Here is an 18,387-nt window from a genome sequence, read left to right on the forward strand (position 1 = left end):
TCCATTGGTTACATTAGAATTCTTTGAATAAAAAAGGCAATCAAGAAGTTTCAAACTCATTGGTAGCAAACTTCGACTTACGATCAAATCAATTCCTCCAAACAATATTTAGGATTTTTTAGACTATCTTCATTTACGAAATAATAAATCACCGTGAGAGCGAGACAATTTTATTTTGAAGTGCGGATGGCAAATGAGATTTGTAACCTTAAAAAACATAAATTTTGTTTTTTAATCCATTCGTGTTTAAACGGACCTGATGGTGAAATAGAAATAAACGAATACTTTCTGTAGTTCTTCATGGAAGTTTGCTAAGTCCGGTTTTTCTACCTCGTTAATGTCCACGACCTACCTCAATAAACTGTAAAATTTACTCATGGGATCTGCAGTGTGATGAGCAAGTGATAATGCGACGAGCGACAGTAAATGGGAGTTTTTATTCCCCGAACATTGTAGCCTTTTGGCTGTACTTTCCTTGTTCAGAGCAATCGACACGGAAATCTTCTCCTTAGAAATACCAGGTCATTGACTGTGGTCTCTACAGTTCCTTTCCCTGGGTTTTCTTTGCGTCCCAGGTCATGCCTCCATTGAGCGGTTCTTCCTCCTCATTTCATAACCTACAAATGAGGTCATCACTGAATATGTCCTTATTGTTTACGTGATTTAACAGATGCCAGTGACCGGTACATAGTCCTATCACTCCTATGATTTACCCCTTTCTAATCGTACCAATGAGTTTGCCAGTCTATATATATACATCACCACAAACATAGATGTCTGGTCATATTCACTTCTCCAAAGTATTCGATACTCCTCGGGGCGGGGTTATAAGCAACCCCTTCCTTTCACGCTAATAAATTACTTTTAGTCCCCAGACGTCATACAGTCACCCAAGAGTACTCATTTTCCTCGGGGCGGGGTTATAAGCAACCCCTTCCTTTCACGTTAATAAATTATTGGGTTGTCCGGAAAATAATGCAGGATTTTGGTATTAAACAAAAAAAAAGAAACTAGTTACTTTAAAGCAATGTTCTTTAATCAAAATAATTTCCCATACTCTCAATACATTTCTCCCAACGTGTTGGTAACTTATTAATTCCGTCTGAGTAGAATTCAGAATTTTTAGAATTGATAAAGTCAATAAACGCATTTTCCAGTTCCGTTTGATTTTTGAATATTATGTGTTGTAAGTAGTGGTCCAGGTGTCTAAAAAAATGGTAGTCAGTAGGCGAGAGGTCCGGAGAGTAGGGTGGGTGAGGCAAAGTTTCATAGCCAAGCTCCAATAATTTTTGTGACGTTACACGTGACACATGTGGTCGAGCGTTGTCATGCAACAAAATGGGCCCTTTCCGATTGACCAAAGAGGGCTTCATTACTGCCAATTTCTGATGCATGGTATTAATTTGGTTACAGTATGATTCAGCATTGATGGTTTCGCCAGGATTTAAGAAGCTGTAGTGTATTAAACCAAATGAAGCCCACCATACCGTAACCATTACCTTTTTTTGATGAGTTGGGGGCTTTGGAAAATGTATTGGAGCTTCTCCTTTGTCGAGCCACTGTCCAGAACGTCTAGTGTTATCGTAGAGAATCCACTTTTCGTCACATGTAACAATTCTGGCCAGAAATGGGTCATTTTTGTTTCGACAAAGAAGTGATGCACAAACATCAAAGCGCTGATTTTTTTGGCGATCGTTTAATGAGTGTGGAACCCAATTTTCGAGTTTTTTCACTTTTCCAATCGCCTTGAGGTGGTCAGCGACGGTCGTTTTACTGACTTTGAGTTGCTCTGCAAGTTCTCGAACAGTTGTTTTGGGGTTTTCTTCCACCACTGATCGCAGAACATCATCATTAAGAGAGGAAGGCCTTCCACGACCTTCTTCATCTTCAAGGCTGAAATCTCCCTCCCGAAATTTTTTAAACCACCTTTGCACAGTGCACTCATTAACACAACCCTCGCCCCAGACTTGGTTAATGTTTCTAGCCGTTTGGGCTCCGCTTCGGCCGAGTTTAAACTCGTAAAAGAAAATCGTACGAAATTCTCGCTTTGACATTATAAGGATGACTGAATTATTTCCAAGTAGCGGAATGCTACAGAGGTAAACAAACAATATCATTTGGAAGAGGATTAATAAGTGTTGACATTCATACAAATGAGTAATCCTGTAAACGTAAACAGAATATTTTATATAGATTTTTTTTAATGAAAACTTAAAATCCTGCATTATTTTCCGGACAACCCAATACATTCATTTCAATAAATTAACACAAACACAACACTCAATAGAAACATAGAAGTCTGGTCACATTCACTTCTCCAGAGTACTCGATATTCCTCGGGGCGGGATTATAAGCAACCCCTTCCTTTTACGCTAATAAATTACATTCATAGAGTTTGCCAGTCTTAGTGAAGGCTTTTTAGCATCACCTGATAGGGTTATCCAATTTTCCTTTTGTCTTTTTCTCACCTCGTTAACAGTCTTGCTAATCCTCACTCCAAGATTAGTAAGATATTTTAGCACAAAAAGCAGAGAAACCAACCAATTGTTAACTAATCAGACAATTTTCTTTAAAAAACACACCGGAATATCTAGATAATCCGGCTCCTTATTTGATTGCATGTATTAATATTTATTTTATTATTATTTTAGATATACCCGGTCATCATTCGTAATATCTCTCATCATACCGGCGGCAGAGTCTGGCAGAAAGGGAACTTATAATTATCACAGGATGTGGTATGTGAGCGACATAACTTTGCATGCTGATATGAACATCTCTGACATCAAAGAAGCTGACGCCGCCCAAACCGATAAAACAAACCAATGATACCATCCCAAAACCAAATAATCCAGGGTCTTCACGACCCGAAAGTAGATTGAAATGCAAAAGATCTCAAGGTACAATTAATTTACGAACAGTCAGGACTACCTGGTCTCAATGATTAATTAATGCTCTTAATAATTACTATATTAATTTGGACTAAATAATTATGCCTCAAACTATATTTTGCCTACACACTGACTATCGTGAGGTGTTACTCTTTAGCTAGGTATTATGTTTTATTAATTTATGAAATAGCATGATAGCAATATCATAAAATTTTATTAAACAAAGGACGGAAAGCTTTAAATAAAATCTAGCTATATTAAACCCAAATAACAATATAGAAAAGCCTATATCTACAGGTTTTCATTAAAATTGTGTCCAGGCTTTAAAATAAATAAATAAAACTGTGGCTACAATGTCTCTAAAGGCGGTTGACATGAATTTTTATCGACTTTTTATCCCGATAGTAAAAACCGTCCGAGCATAGTGAAACAATGGCTTTTCCGGGCATGGTATTTACAGGGAAAACAGGGAAGTAAAACGTTTTCCAAACTTTGCCCAGAGATGTCTCATTCATTTATCAGGAGCACTTAGTGAAGCCAACTCTAATGGAGCACTGCGGGAAAGTTTCATTTTGCTCAAATTTACTCGCCCACCTTGAAACAAATTTTCAAACAGTTATCGAACTGTCCAGCAGAGATCGTTTCTAAAGAAGCTACAAACGCGATCAAATAAATCTCAAACAAAGGAAACAAAGACAAGGCTAGATTAACAAAAAAACACAAAATTGGTTATATAAGGGTTTCTAAACAATATTTTTCTGGCGATTTGACACCAAAATATATTACCTGTACTATCGTTCGTTCCAATTTTGAAATTATACAATCTTTTTCTCCTTATGTACTAAAAAATACACAAAAGAATTAAATCTATGCTTTCTAAGGCAAGAATAAGGACAAACTGTCTGAATAAATCATATTTCCTGGTGAAACAAGGGATCCTAATAAATCATAATTATTGTTTATCGGTCTATCAAGAATATGAATTTCAAGTGACCTATTTTCTTGTTTGCAAGATCCAAACATTCTTATTGCAGTTTTCATTCGTTTTATAAAAGATGCTGTCTATTTCCCACTTTTTATGGGCGTATCTATTTAGTATGTTTCTAGTTATTTTTTTCTGAGACATTTATAGCTTTGATTGTGCTTTCTTTTTCAATTTTTTTCTCAATTGAAACTTTTGATCGAAGGCAGAAAGAAGAGAGGAAAACAAGATTTTATCCAACTTCCTTCTACTAGATTTTACGATGAATTAAAATTTTGCGAATAAAATTACTTTCTTCGTTCAAAACAAATTCCATTTTGCGATTTTACACACAAAATATTGAACGGCTGTGTATCAATTTTCCAGTTAAACGATGGATAAAATGTTTTATTTTGAAAATATAAAATTATTTCCGGGTGAATTGAGACAAAAAGAAAGAATTTGAATACTAAAAATGGTGTTTTTATCTCCTTTATGACCATGATCAAAAGTTAATAAAAGAAATAAGTAATAAATACATGCATAGTCCAAAAAGACAATTTTGTTCCCTCGGATTTTCTTCTCGGTATAATTAGGTCATTTTTATTCCCATTTACTTTTTAAACTTTGTCACAATGCTGTTATAAAAATAATAAAATCACAATTCATTCTACTCTAATATATTTGATCACTCATTTATATTTAGTGGCCTAATTGGCCAAATTGCTTCTTTCAATTAATTGTTCTTTTTATGTAAGGTAAGAAGAAAAAGTTAGTGTCACGGGCGAGATTCGAAGCCGAAGGTCGTGGGTTCGAATCCTGCTCGTAACACTAACTTTTTAATCTCAACCAAGACCTTACATAAAAAGAATATTAGATAATGTTGGCAATGATAATAACTTTAAAGACAAATTACTACTTTCTCTGGGAGAAAGAAAAATTCCTTTGCGATTTGAAATGTTTGAACAGGTCTAATAATGAATTCAATCGAATTTTGACTAATTTTTAAATGACTCATATCAAAAAGTCAATTTTAGCCCTTGTTATTCTAATCTGGCCCTTGTTAACAATTGTGCTAAGAATAATAAAAATAATAACCCAAGGTCGTGGGTTCGAATCCCGCTCGTGACACAAACTTTTTCATTTAAACCAAGACCTTACATAAAAAGAATATTAGATAATGTTGGCAATGATAATAACTTTAAGAACAATTTCTACTTTCTCTGGTAGAAAGAAAAATTCCTTTGCGATTTGAAATGTTTGAACAAGTCTAATAATGAATTCAATCGAATTTTGACTAATTTTTAACTGACTCATCAAAAAGTGAATTTTAGCATTTTTTATTCCAATCTAGCACTCCTTAACAATGGCTCAACGTTTAGCAGATCCAACGTGCTATTGTCGAGTCTGTGTCCCAAAGCATTTCGAATTTAACACACTAAACACATTACAAAATTTCCCTGAATATCTCATATTTTTTATATTCTCGTTAAAATCTAATAATTTAATTCATTGTGAAACAGTGTTTAGGTCATAGGGGTGATAACCAGTAAATTCAAATTAAATTTATGATGAAATTTATTTATTTTTAACACTATCGATACATTCGGGAACTAATTAATCTAACCAACTAATTTCATTTCAGTCCCAACACTCTCAGTAATAGGGTAATTATATTATTGATAGGGCTTTACTAATTACGTTTTCCCTCGGTTAAATTGTACTTTTTTTCAATTCAAAAAACTCGCGATGAAGACGGATTCAATAAGTGACCCAATGCCGATTCAACATGACAATAAGTCTTTGCTTTTTATATAATAATCAATTATAAATATAGTGTTTTCAATTAAAAATCTTTTTATGTAAGGTTTTGGTTGAAATGAAAAAGTTAGTGTCACGAGCGAGATTCGAACCCACGACCTTCGGTTCAATACGCCGCTGCTCTAACCACTTGAGTTATCGTGACATCGATCCACTCCCCCAGGACAGGAACACAACCTATAACCTTTCTCTTTTTTTTGTTTTGACATATTTTCAAGTGGTTAGACCAGCGGCGTATTGAGCCGAAGGTCGTGGGTTCGAATCCCGCTCGTGACACAAACTTTTTCATTTAAACCAAGACCTTACGTAAAAAAAAAGAATAATTAATTGAAAGAAGTAATTTGGTCAATTAGACCACTAAGTATACATGAATAGAAATAATTTTTAAAAAGTATGTGCTGGAGCTGTCTAGAACATGAAAAAGATATACATATAAGACTATATATATCGAATCTGATTAGGTTCAAGTTTTCATTTTGATTTCCATTTATATTCAAAAATATATTGTTTTCAGCTTTTTCAGAACACTGGGTAGCAAATTGTTTAGAAGGCTGGTTAGCCTAATTTTATATGATTGTTCGAATTGTTTTAAACAGGGAGGATAAATTTTCTACAAACTTTTCTGCAAGGCTAATTTCATTAGTTTCATTTGTTAAGTAGCCGAGACTAATAAAAGAGACAACTCAACTGTTTATTTATTATTCGAAGTAAGGACGAAGTTTTAAAAAAAATCGATTTCCTTTATTATCCTGTAATTGTGAACGATCGCATTCATCAGGATCTTTCACAGAAAAAAAAACTCCATCGTCAAACTGATTCCTTACTATTTCTTGGTCTAAACCTTACTTGTACGATGCGGGGGAGTTTTTGGCCGGAGTCAATGAAATGGAGGTCGGGGCGGATGTAGGTCGATGATGAGAACCTCTGTGAACAGCTCATCCCACTGAGTGGGGCGTTAACACCCTCCGTCCTTTGAAGCAGGTGTTTAAGAAAAGTCCGTAATAAAGGGACACGACAACCTCAACAGACCTCAATTCAATCATGGCCGAAATACTTTTTTGTCGTTTATTTATTAGATAAAATGATATTTCCTGGAGATAGACATGTTTATAGTATACCCGCAAAGAAATTTGTCATGTAATTCATCTTGAAGTCTTTCACAGTGAACTTTCTATTGAGTGTCATTCCGAGGAAAGTGGTACACCAGGGTAATAGCTGTCCTCGAAAAACGCTTTTGAAGCCTAAGAAAAACGTTTCCCCTAGTTTTCCTTAGCTAACTTTCCAGTTGACCATAACCTGCGGACAATAGTAACAAGCAGGACCAGTACTTTGATCCGATCATTGAAAGAACAGTGAGTTTAGGCAGTCCAAAATAATCGAAAACCATACTGAAAAACCCTGCTGTAATATCCTTATTCTTCCTCATTAATACTGAGCAAAAAACTCGTATTGGTTACTTTAATAAGGTCGAACGAACGACGTTTCTAAGGCAAGCAGAAGTTTTCTACCTTCATTCCAAACATGTTTTATAAAAATACATTAAAAATTAGATCTTCCAAATGCAAATAGAACGAAAGTTATGTCGTAGATGAGTATATTAGGGATAAAAATGGTTTTATTATTGAACCAGAACGACTGCTCTTGTAAAATCGAACCGGATTGCAAAACTTCATGTTTGGACCACTTTTTTCAGAATATAGAAAGAAGTACAGAAAAATAAATAAAATCAATTGTTTAATGAAGGTCTATATTTTTTATATTCACTAGTTTTCGTGGTCCGCTTAAGGTTTTTAGTTGAGATAAAAAAGTCAGTGTCACGAGCGGGATTCGAACCCACGACCTTCGGCTAGATACGCCGCTGCTCTACCACTTGAGCTATCGTGACTTCGATCCACTCGAACACTAACTTCCAATCTCAACCCCACCTTTTGAATCGAATTTCGGCCAGAACAGCGTGTCAGCCATTTTAAAACAAGCTATATATTAGAAATAGAGTAGGACCAAGTATTATACCCTGAGGAACTCTAGTTGTCCATAGACCGATAAAGGAAATCCTAGTTTTTGCCACCAAACTATTACAAATGTATGATATGAGTGAATTATAATGTAAAGTCCGTAATAACGATAAATGGACCCGAACACAGTGTCAGCCATTTTGAAACAAGCTGTATATTAGAAATAGTGTAGGACCGAGAATTAAACCCTGAGGAACTCTAGTTGTCCATAGACCGATAAAGGAAATCTTAGTTATTGCCACCAAACTATGTATTACAAATATATGATATGAGGGAATGTAACGTCGTAATAGCGAAAAATGGACCCGAACACAGTGTCAGCCATTTTGAAACAAGCTGAATATTAGAAATAGTGTAGGACCAAGTATTAAACCCTGAGGAACTCTAGGTGTCCATAGACCGATAAAGGAAATCTTAGTTATTGCCACCAAACTATTACAAATATATGATATGAGTGAATGTAACGTCGTAATAACAAAAAATGGACCCGAACACAGTGTCAGCCATTTTGAAACAAGCTGAATATTAGAAATGGTGTAGGACCCAGAATTAAACCCTGAGGAACACTAGGTGTCCATAGACTGATAAAGGAAATCTTAGTTATTGCCACCAAACTATTACAAATATATGAGTGAATTATAATGAAACGTCGTTATAACGAAAAATGGGCCATTAATATTTTCCAGTACTTAAAACGGTCGTATTTTTTAATCATCCTCTGGTTATTGTAATGGATTATAATGTTGCAATATCATGGCGGATTCTAGAGACTTTCTTCGATACTGTGTTGCTGTGATTTAGAACTATTTGGTTTAATTAATTACATTCTATAGGATGTCAGCCGTGACATTCGATTTCTCTGATTCAGGGGAGCAACCACCAAACTGTTTTGAGAGGATTTCAAAGCACTAACGACCTTCCGGAACGTAAAACTTAGTGAGTCCTAATTAATCAAGTATCAGTAACTTTAACTGTAATTTTCATATTTTATCTGTGTGCTTTAACAATTTGAAGTCTTAACTTTATTCAGAGAACTATTTGATTAACTTTTTTAAATGTCTTTACTCTGATTTGGATTAAACACGAATCATCGAACAAGTTTATCCTGTCTTAAGAACATTGAGGAGTACTCACCGTTATTAAGAGGCGTAGATATATTGATGTTGATGTTGCACACGTTGTTATTGTCGAAGTCAGGATCATCCCTATCAAAAGCGAAACACTCCTCGTAATCCGTGTAAGACGACATCTTCTATCCTGAAACAAATATATATATTTAAAGAATTTATAATAAAAAAAAGTCAGGTTCATATTATTATTATGCAACTACAAGAACATCGAAATAATAATCGTAGTAATATTAGAAAAATTAAGACTGAGGAAAGAAAACATACATAACAAACTAAGTATTGCTCATAGTATTAACCAAAAAAGAAATTGTGATATTTTGACTAACATTAAAGCAATGTTTACAACAACGTATACTTGTTAAGTCTATCACAATGATAGACTCAAAAATAGAGTTTCAGATAATGCCGTCTTGTAATGGTTGATTTTGAATCTGGACCACCATCAACCCAAGGACTAACGTTATCCTTTTCCTTATTAAGTTATCTAGATAAATTTGTCAAACGCTGCTTCCAGGTTATTTCTTAACAGTATGTCATCAAAACTCACAGTCATAAACCGAATCTTTACACCTTCCAAAAATGGATCTCGATCATCTAGGTTTATCGTTTCAATGCCGTATCTCTTGTCGCCTACTAACCCAGCTGTAACTTTTCAAAGGTCATCTCTATTTAAAAAAAACCAGACAGGCCACATGAATTGCCTTCAAGCTATAGGCCAATTAGTCTTCTTAGGTCATTTAGCCCAGCCTTTTACGATAATACTAGGACGGCTGAAAACCCATCGTCCGTCACGAAGAAATTTTCGGTTTACTCACCTCGTTGAGCACAATAGGTTCAATTGCATGCATGATGATTCCCAAATTAATAACTAAAAATGAAAATGTTCTCTTTATAAAAGTCCATGGCCTTCTTCAAAGCTCGATCCTTGGACACACGCAAATATATGGCATCTGATTTTTGTACAAATATTTCTTCAAAAAAAGGTACAAATTTAATAAAGGGAACTTTGAAAAAAAAAGATATATTTATTACAATCTGTAACTTTATGTACATTATGTTATGGGTTGAATTTACAAATGACATGGATCAAATTTGGTGTACGAGTTCACTGTTGTTATCCCAATTACATGCGAGGACTAATCCTCGTTTGGTATGTTGCGAGGCTATCTCCCTCATTAGTCGTCAGGTGGGACTAAGGGTGGTTTATTTTGGTTAACGACTGGAAAACTCGATTAGGGTGAGAGGAGAGTTTATTGTAGAAAGTAGAAAATGTTTCGGGGATTATTTTTTTCCCGAGAGGTATTTTGAGGTCATTGCGAAGGTTGTTGGAGATATAGTAAGGAGCATTGACTATGATTCTGAGGACTTTGGATTGGAAGGATTGTTTAGATGTTGGAAGGAGTAGTGCTCCAGTTCTAATCGGTACGTCCAGTATTGTACGTGGTAGTATGGTGTATTGTCAATTGAATCGTTGAAATGGTAGATTTACATGACAAAACTCTGTATAGTGTGAAAGAATCACTTCAAAATTAGTCAGTGAGTGCATCCAAAATCTCCAAAACCTGGGGAAACACAACAACCTGAGCCAGGGCACAGAGAATTTTTTTGGTAACGAGAAAGCAGACACACTGGCCAGAGGAGGATTTGCAAGACCATACATAGGCCCGGAACACTTAGGATAACAAAAACAAATATAGAATCCTCGATCTCAGAATGGATCAAAACAAAACAAAAGGAGAAGTGAATAAACTCTAGCCATAGACATGATTAATGTTAATGTCTTATGATGAAACATCCCTCATCAAGGCTGGCAAAAGCATTGCTGCACTGCTGTAAACTCAGAAGAGTGGTAGGACTACTAACCAGTCACTGGCTTCTGAGGAAAAATCTACACAAGGATATATACAACGATGATCCCATATGCAGATGATATAATGAGGAGGAGGAAACAACCACCCATATCAACTTTGAATGCGAAGCAACTGCTCAATGGAGATTTAACCGAACAAATCGAAAAAACTTAGGGAATCAAATTGCAGCAGCGACAGTCAATGACCTGATACTTCTAAGGAGAAGGATTGACTCTACTGAACTAATGAACTAGGAAGGTACAATAAGCCAAAAGGCTACAGTGCCTGGGGAGCGCAAACCCCGCTTCCTAGTATCCTTTTTACCATACCATGGTTCCAGGTGAGTCTTGGGTCTATACGGAATGTCTTTTTTGGGATGGGATTATTATTGCGAAATATCGTATGAGGGATTTTGCTTCGAATGGTGAATGATACATGGGTGCTTTTGCTTTCATTAAGCCAGTGGTCCATTTGCTATTTGCAGGACATATGCTTAGAGCTCCTCAGAAGCAATTATGGGGAAAAAACAAGTTTAGTATTTGGTAATCTGTAAAATATCGACCCACGAAAACTTTTGATGTACCAGGTGTTTAAAACTTTAACACCTCGGGACTTAACGACTGATTCTAAACTGTAATTAAAATTAAAACAATTTAACACAAATGTGTGTTTAAAAAGGTTAAGTGTACTATTATTTCGTACTAAGTAGAATACATTTTGAAAATATTAATTTTTTATTTCTTTGTAATATAAAATAGAGAATAAATGTCAATGTCTAAAGAGGATTTATAAATTCGTATTCTCTCGTATTAGCACTTCACACGTCAGCAGAAGTGACGTTCGGACTTTTTAACGAGTGCCGAACATCTGTTTGCAATATCAATTTCGCGTTTCTAGTTCAATTTGTCGCTTTTCTCATCTGTAGGTTTTCAAGGCGTCTCCGGCCGTAAATTCTACACGACTGGAAACGGTTGAAAAGGGCCATTAATTGTCGCCTCTCTCTCCCCCCGCCCGGCCCTTAATCCTTAAAAACAAGAGGTCGTTAAACGAGCAGACATCAAGTCTGATCAAATAACGTCAATCGACCGACCATTCTTAGACGAACATAGAAATGAGTATATAAAATTGAATGAAATTTTCAAAAAAATCGAAAAACCAACAAGGCCAAGGTGAAGATCTCGACAACAGACATTTATATTTAAACAACATCAAGAATGAAATATATGAGCTACTGAACTTCTATGGCTTCGTGTTTAAAAAAAGTCTAATATTTTATTTTCGAAAAAAAATTCGGGATTTGGAGAAAAGGCGTAAAAGGCTTAACCTAAATACTAAACTGGCCAAATGAGACCATCTATTAATTTTACAATTTTATACAGTAATAAATATAATTTAGTGCGCTCATTAGTGTCGTAATTTATCGGTGATCGGGGGGAGGAAGACTTATATAGTGCTTAAATACGTCACTGGCGATGAATAAAAGAAATGAACAGAATTTTTTTAACTACCTCAAAAACTTCGATATTATTCTCCTCTTTGAGACCTTCAGAGGCTAAGGATCAAGAGGAATATTCATCAACCTTTCAAGATTTCCAGCTATTGGGTTGTCCGGAAAATAATGCAGGATTTTAAGTTTTCATTAAAAAAAATCTATATAAAATATTCTGTTTACGTTTACAGGATTACTCATTTGTATGAATGTCANTTATTTTGATTAAAGAACATTGCTTTAAAGTAACTAGTTTCTTTTTTTTTGTTTAATACCAAAATCCTGCATTATTTTCCGGACAACCCAATATTATCCGGCAACAAAAGTAGCGAAATTTGGATGAGCATCCGGAGGCTGTCTGTATGGCATCAATGTGAGAAGTGTGGCAGTAAGGTATATTTCTTTTTGTAAAATTAAAAACATAGATATGTTAAATGTTAAAACAAATTTCGGTATGTACATCTATCCAGTTGTAATAAATGCAACACGCATTTCAACAAACTGTTTAATTTAGTATCAGATAGTAATGATTTAAACATTGTTATGATTAATCTTTACGTGAGGTATTGGTTGAGATGAAAAAATCAGTGTCATGGGCGGGATTCGAACCCACGACCTTCAGCTTAAAACAGGATGCTCTAGCCACTTAAGCTGTCGTGACTTCACTTTCATTTGTCGCCGAGAATCAAACAGATTACACGACATTTGAAAAATGGCAAAAAGGAGGGAAAATGAGATGGCAAGTTGGTGTCCGAGTGGATCGAAGTCACGATAGTCAAGTGGTCGAGCAGCGGCGTATTTAACCGAAAGTCGTGGTTCGAATCCCGCTCCTGGACCAGCTTTTTCATTTCAAACAAAAAACTTACATAAAAATATATTAATCTAAAGATAGTAGGAGTTGGTTTGCCAATCTTGTGTTAGCATGCGCTCCTACAACTTATCCAATTCTCCTTGTCTTTTTTTTGGACCCATTCACTGATGGAGGATTCTGTGTGGATTTTTTTTATCGTAGGAAAAGGTTCATGGCTTGCAGATCCTCCTCTGCTCAGCGTGTCTGCCTTTTCCTTACCCGAAATTCCTTTGTGCCCTGCTGCCCAAGATACCAGGTTACAGTGTTTCCACAGGTTTTGAAAATTTTGGATGCATTCACTGTGCAATTTTTTACATGCTAATGCTTTAATAGATGCTTGGCTATCCAAACTTATGAGGATTACTTTGTCAGCTTAACTGCTTATAAGTTTTTCTAGGGCACAACTTTTGATAGGTTGAAAAATCGAGGTGAACTTCCATAATTAGTTTATGGTTTTGAGCTTGTACAAAAAACACCTGATACCTCATGTGTTTTAGAGCCATCGTGGTACCTGATGTTCACCTGAATTCTTCTACTCCCTTGTAGTCTGTAGAGCTTTACAGAATGCTTTTTCAGAATAGGTTTTTCACCTATTTTTAAGAATGGGTTTCTTTGACTGAATATTTTTGTGTACCCGAATCGTTAGTTCTCGTCCAGTTTGATTGTTCTTGGAGCCTAAATGAGCATTTACTAGCTTCTCCTTGTATAAATGTAATCCAATGGAGGTATGTTTAGCAGTTTCTAGTGCAATTGAGGGGATTGTTTTCTCTGTCCTTATGGTACATAGGTTTGTATGCTACCTAATGTCTGACTTTGTTTTTGTCGAGATTTTTTACGCCAGATTAGTGATTCATAGTTTATTTTTGGTCTTATTACTGCTACAAAAGTCTCAAAGCCAATGGACCATGAAATATACATGACCAACAGTGCGCTCCCTTATACTGACAAAATTGGTCAGACTGGACTCTTTGGAAGACAGAAGAATTTTGGCTTCGGCCTTGTTCTTTGGAAGATACTGAAAAATAGGAATGTTTCCTAGGAAATCTTGTCTATCTTGTCGATTATGGGCCCCAACATCGGACGAATTATAGGCCTGTATCGTGTCTTTCTCGGCAATTTAATAAATTTATGTCACGGACCCTTTCTTTGACTCCTTTCCGGTTTTCACAAATAAGATTTTACTCGCTGAGCCCTTATTTAATATATTATACTATATTTATTATACTCATTATGTTATATTATATTTTTTATAAATGTAATTTTTTTTAGTTTCCTTCAACTGTAGAAAACATTTGTATCAATCCATCATATTTAGTGGTCTATTAACCAAATAACTTCTTTCAATTAATTAATCTTTTTATTTAAGATTTCGGTTGAAAAATGAAAAAGTCAGTGCCACGAGCGGGATTCGAACCCACGACCTTCGGCTAAATACGCTGCTATTCTAACCACTTGGGTGGTGAGTAGCCGAAGGTCGTGGGTTCGAATCCCGCTCGTGACACTGTCTTTTTCATTTCAACCAAAACCTTACATAAAAGGATTTTGTATCAATTTTGAATAAATTCAATTTATTTCAATTATCCCTGACTGTAACTACTGCAGTGTTCAACATGGTTCAACAGCATCGAACCCTCATGTAAACCTATGTTTGTAGATTTACCGTTTTATGTCATTATATTAAAGGACATCGACGGAGGGGAAAAAAACCCACGATTACTTTTGAAGAAAAACAATTTTTCACATTTTATTTTATTTATGAGTCGCTTCCTGCTGGTAAATGGGATTTCCCTCGTTAACTCATGGGAAAACATGTTTTTCTCCTATTACATTTTATTTACGACTTCTACTAGGTAAGGAAGTATTATTGAAATTTATGTATTTATGGAGTTCCGATTCTTTTATATTAATATACTACTATATTATTCTCATATTCAATTAAGAGCAAATAATTATTTGTTTGTCAGTGATTTCACATTCCACATTATTTAACAACCATAAATAATAGTAAATTATTTAGTCTTCTTCATTCTTTTAGAGAAGAAATTCCAAGTCTTAAAATTAAGCAATGTAAGTCACAAAATTTGTTCGATTTTGGGAGAATTATTACATCCACTATGTGCTATGTAAAGGGTGGCGATTTCAGTCCACTTTGCTTCGAGCAGGGTTATAATAATCTGGAAATCTGGATTAGACACGAGACAGTGAAAAAATAAAAAAGGTCGTAATTTACCCTGTCTCCGGTGAACTTTGACGGCAGGCTGATTAAGATGCGATTGATGTTAAAGCTGCTGACGTTGTCCAGTCAGTATCTTCCCTATCGAAAACTAGGCAAAAGGCCCGAAATTTGGTAAACACAAATTGCAAAAATTGTTACACCCACTGATTTCTCAATATGAGATGTAGAGGGTGACGATGCCTTGTCAGCCCACGCTGCTTCGAGCAGGTTTGGAATGAAACAAAACAGGCGAAATGAACCTTGAACCTTGAAATTAATGTCAAATTTGAAAACAGTTTATCCGCGACTTACAGTTGAATTGGAGCATTGTGAAACCCTGCATTTTTAAATCTTACGCTTAGACAATTAATTACTGAATTGACTGCAATATCCTAGAAAGGTTTGTAATATTATTTGGTGGATTTTGCTGATTCACTTTGGACTGTTTTCTGATTCAGAATGCTATTAAGCACAAGTTGAATCGAAATAGGTGTTAAACAGCAAAAATTTTATTCTTGCAACAAATAGGTTTTTACATTTCGCTTCAGGCCATCTAAAAAACGACTTCGAACTTTCTCATCCAGAATACAACCTCCTTTGGATTACCACTTCTATTTTTATGGTGCACTTCCCAAGAAATGAGGACTGACTATATGATGCAGGAAACATCCTATCATCAAACAGAACTTTGAAGAAATCGAATGCCATTATAATAATATGGTGTACAATAAAACAAATGAAGAAAGTAAGAGCAGTACTCGTCAGTCTTTCAAGATGGCATACAAGCTATGCTTGTGGCCTTAGAAAATCTTAAAGTGAATTACACTGACAAAAAAATGTGAGTTCAGACCGCCAAGTACGTAAAAAGATCACACCCAAAATAATCGGTGAATACATCCAAAACAACAACTTGACATCTGGGTTAACAGAGGTTGTGAAGGAATAATGGTTGATGAACAACAGACAAACTTACCAGAGGAAAAGTGGCATGATCGTACCCACAACCTGTTATAGGTACTGGAGGTAATATCTAACTTAGGAAGAGGACTATTTCCAGAAGTGCCTAAGTACATTTACGATTAAAGAACCTCCACCAAAACTGACAAGCGCATTGCCACAGTTAACCAGGGTAAAAGACAGGGGTTTAAAAGAACTTCAGGTCACTGCCACCTGAAAAAACACCTACAAAACATAAATATATTCATTGACAACCCCATTTGAAGGTTATCCAATAACGAGAAAGAAACTGCCACCCATATCATTTTCTAACCGCTCAAAGTAGAAAACCTACTTATCAAGAATTTCAGCAACGACAGTCACTGACCTACTATTTCTTAAAAGAAGGATGATGAAGACTTGTTATCTCTGATTATTTGGAGGTCATGAGATGCTGTCTGGTGTGACGTAGGTTTTAGAAAAACATTTTCTTTATCGTGCCACGTTTCGAGCTTTATTGAGATCATCTTTAGAGCCTGGGATTTATAAACATTGTTTAAATTGTGGATGTGAAAAAAATGAATTTATACAATGCTAGAAAATTTTAGATTCAAAGTATTTGTACTCACTCAGTGCTTGTTTTCCGTGTAGATGTGTCATTCTTATCTGTCGTGTTGAGAGTGCTAGTGAAATGTTTTGTGTTTATATACGTTGAATTTTGAAGGGGAGGGGAGGGAAGTCGGGAATCTAAAGCTTTTTTTTTTTTTAATATGAGAAGTCGGCTCCTTTGAGGTGAAAGGAGCCCACAGATCCGACAATAGAAAAACGGGTAATGATTCAGCCTGATTATCTTTTCAGGATTGCATAGAGGGAGATAAATAGGGAAAGGAAAGCTAAATTTGATTTGCCTGAAGAAGATCTCAATAAAGCTCGAAGCGGGCACGATAAAGAAAATGTTTGTCTAAACCCTACGTCACACCACATCGCATCTCACTCTTATGTTTATAAACGTTGTATTTTGAAGGGGTGGGGAGGGAAGTCGGGAATCGAAAGACTTTTAATATGAGAAGTCGGCTTCTTTGAGGTGAAAGGCGCCCACAGAGCCGACAATAGGAAAAAATGGGTAACGATTCAGCCTGATTATCTTTTCAGGATTGCATAGACGGAAATAAATAGGGAAAGGAACGGTAAATTTGATTTCCCTGAAGATGGTCTCAATAAAGCTCGAAACGTGGCACGATAAAGAAAATGTGTCTAAAGCCTACGTCATACCACATCGCACCTCACTCTTATGTTTATATACGTTGCATTTTGAAGGGGTGGTGAGGGAAGTCAGGAATAGAAAGATTTTTTTTAAAATATGAGAAGTCGGCTTCTTCGAGGTGAAAGGAGCCCACAGAGCCGACAATAGGAAAAAATGGGTAATGGTTCGGCCTGATTATCTTTTCAGGATTGCATAGACGGGGATAATTAGGGAAAGGAAAGCTAAATTTGATTTAGCTGAAGATGATCACAATAAAGCTCGAAACGTTGGCACGATAAAGAAACTGTTTGTCTAAAGCCTACGTCACACCTCTCGCATCTCACGACCTCCAAATAATCATCAGGTAACGGTCACACCACACACTTGTTTTCTCTTATTATTGGTAGATTTTGTTTAATATTATTTCTACTGAGTTAACCAATATTTCTTTGATGAACTTCCTAACCGTTAATTCGTTGGTTTTTGGTTTTCGCATGTGAAATCTTTGAATATTATTTTGTTTCAATCTCTACTCCATGCATTCTAATCTGAAGGACATCTTTGCTCATTTTGCAAGGTAAAGATTTGTTTTATCATCGCTTTATTTTAGGGGAGGGTTAACGAGTGGATTTCTTTATGCTTCGGAATGTCACTGAACAGACTCATTAGCATCGACAATGAACGAACTGAGTTACATTAATTTTTTTGCGCTTCAAGGCGGGCCTCGATTCGCTACGTTGGCGTTTTCCATACCCGTCTTCTATACTCAGCATAAGCAGTGGCATTTAGTTAAAGTTTACCTTTAGTTTAGATGTTTGGAAAATAACGGTTCGGCAGTCAAATTACTCCGTTACGCTCTTACGACACGGAACTGACGAGACATACGTTCGTGTAGGTCAGGATTACCTTTCCCGCAATCTTCACTAGTCTACCGGCTTTGGGATTACCTTGGAGATAAGCGGCGAATAGTCGTGAATCACTTACGA

The 18,387-nt window shown here is 35.8% G+C and overlaps 1 protein-coding gene across 1 annotated transcript in view; it reads right to left on the reverse strand.

Moving 5' to 3' along the window:
• LOC106674173 (protein pinocchio) overlaps positions 1 to 18,387 on the reverse strand; it is a 203,987-nt gene that overhangs the window by 166,056 nt on the left and 19,544 nt on the right. Inside the window, exon 2 of the mRNA XM_014406742.2 lies at positions 8,823 to 8,945. Coding sequence (XP_014262228.1) covers positions 8,823 to 8,937 — 115 coding nt within the window. The 5' untranslated portion in view covers positions 8,938 to 8,945. The remainder of the gene's footprint in view (positions 1 to 8,822; positions 8,946 to 18,387) is intronic.

Source organism: Cimex lectularius, unplaced genomic scaffold (assembly GCF_000648675.2).
Source record: "Cimex lectularius strain Harlan isolate CLEC.00 unplaced genomic scaffold, Clec_2.1 scaffold210, whole genome shotgun sequence".
NCBI classification, from domain to species: Eukaryota; Metazoa; Arthropoda; class Insecta; order Hemiptera; family Cimicidae; genus Cimex; species Cimex lectularius.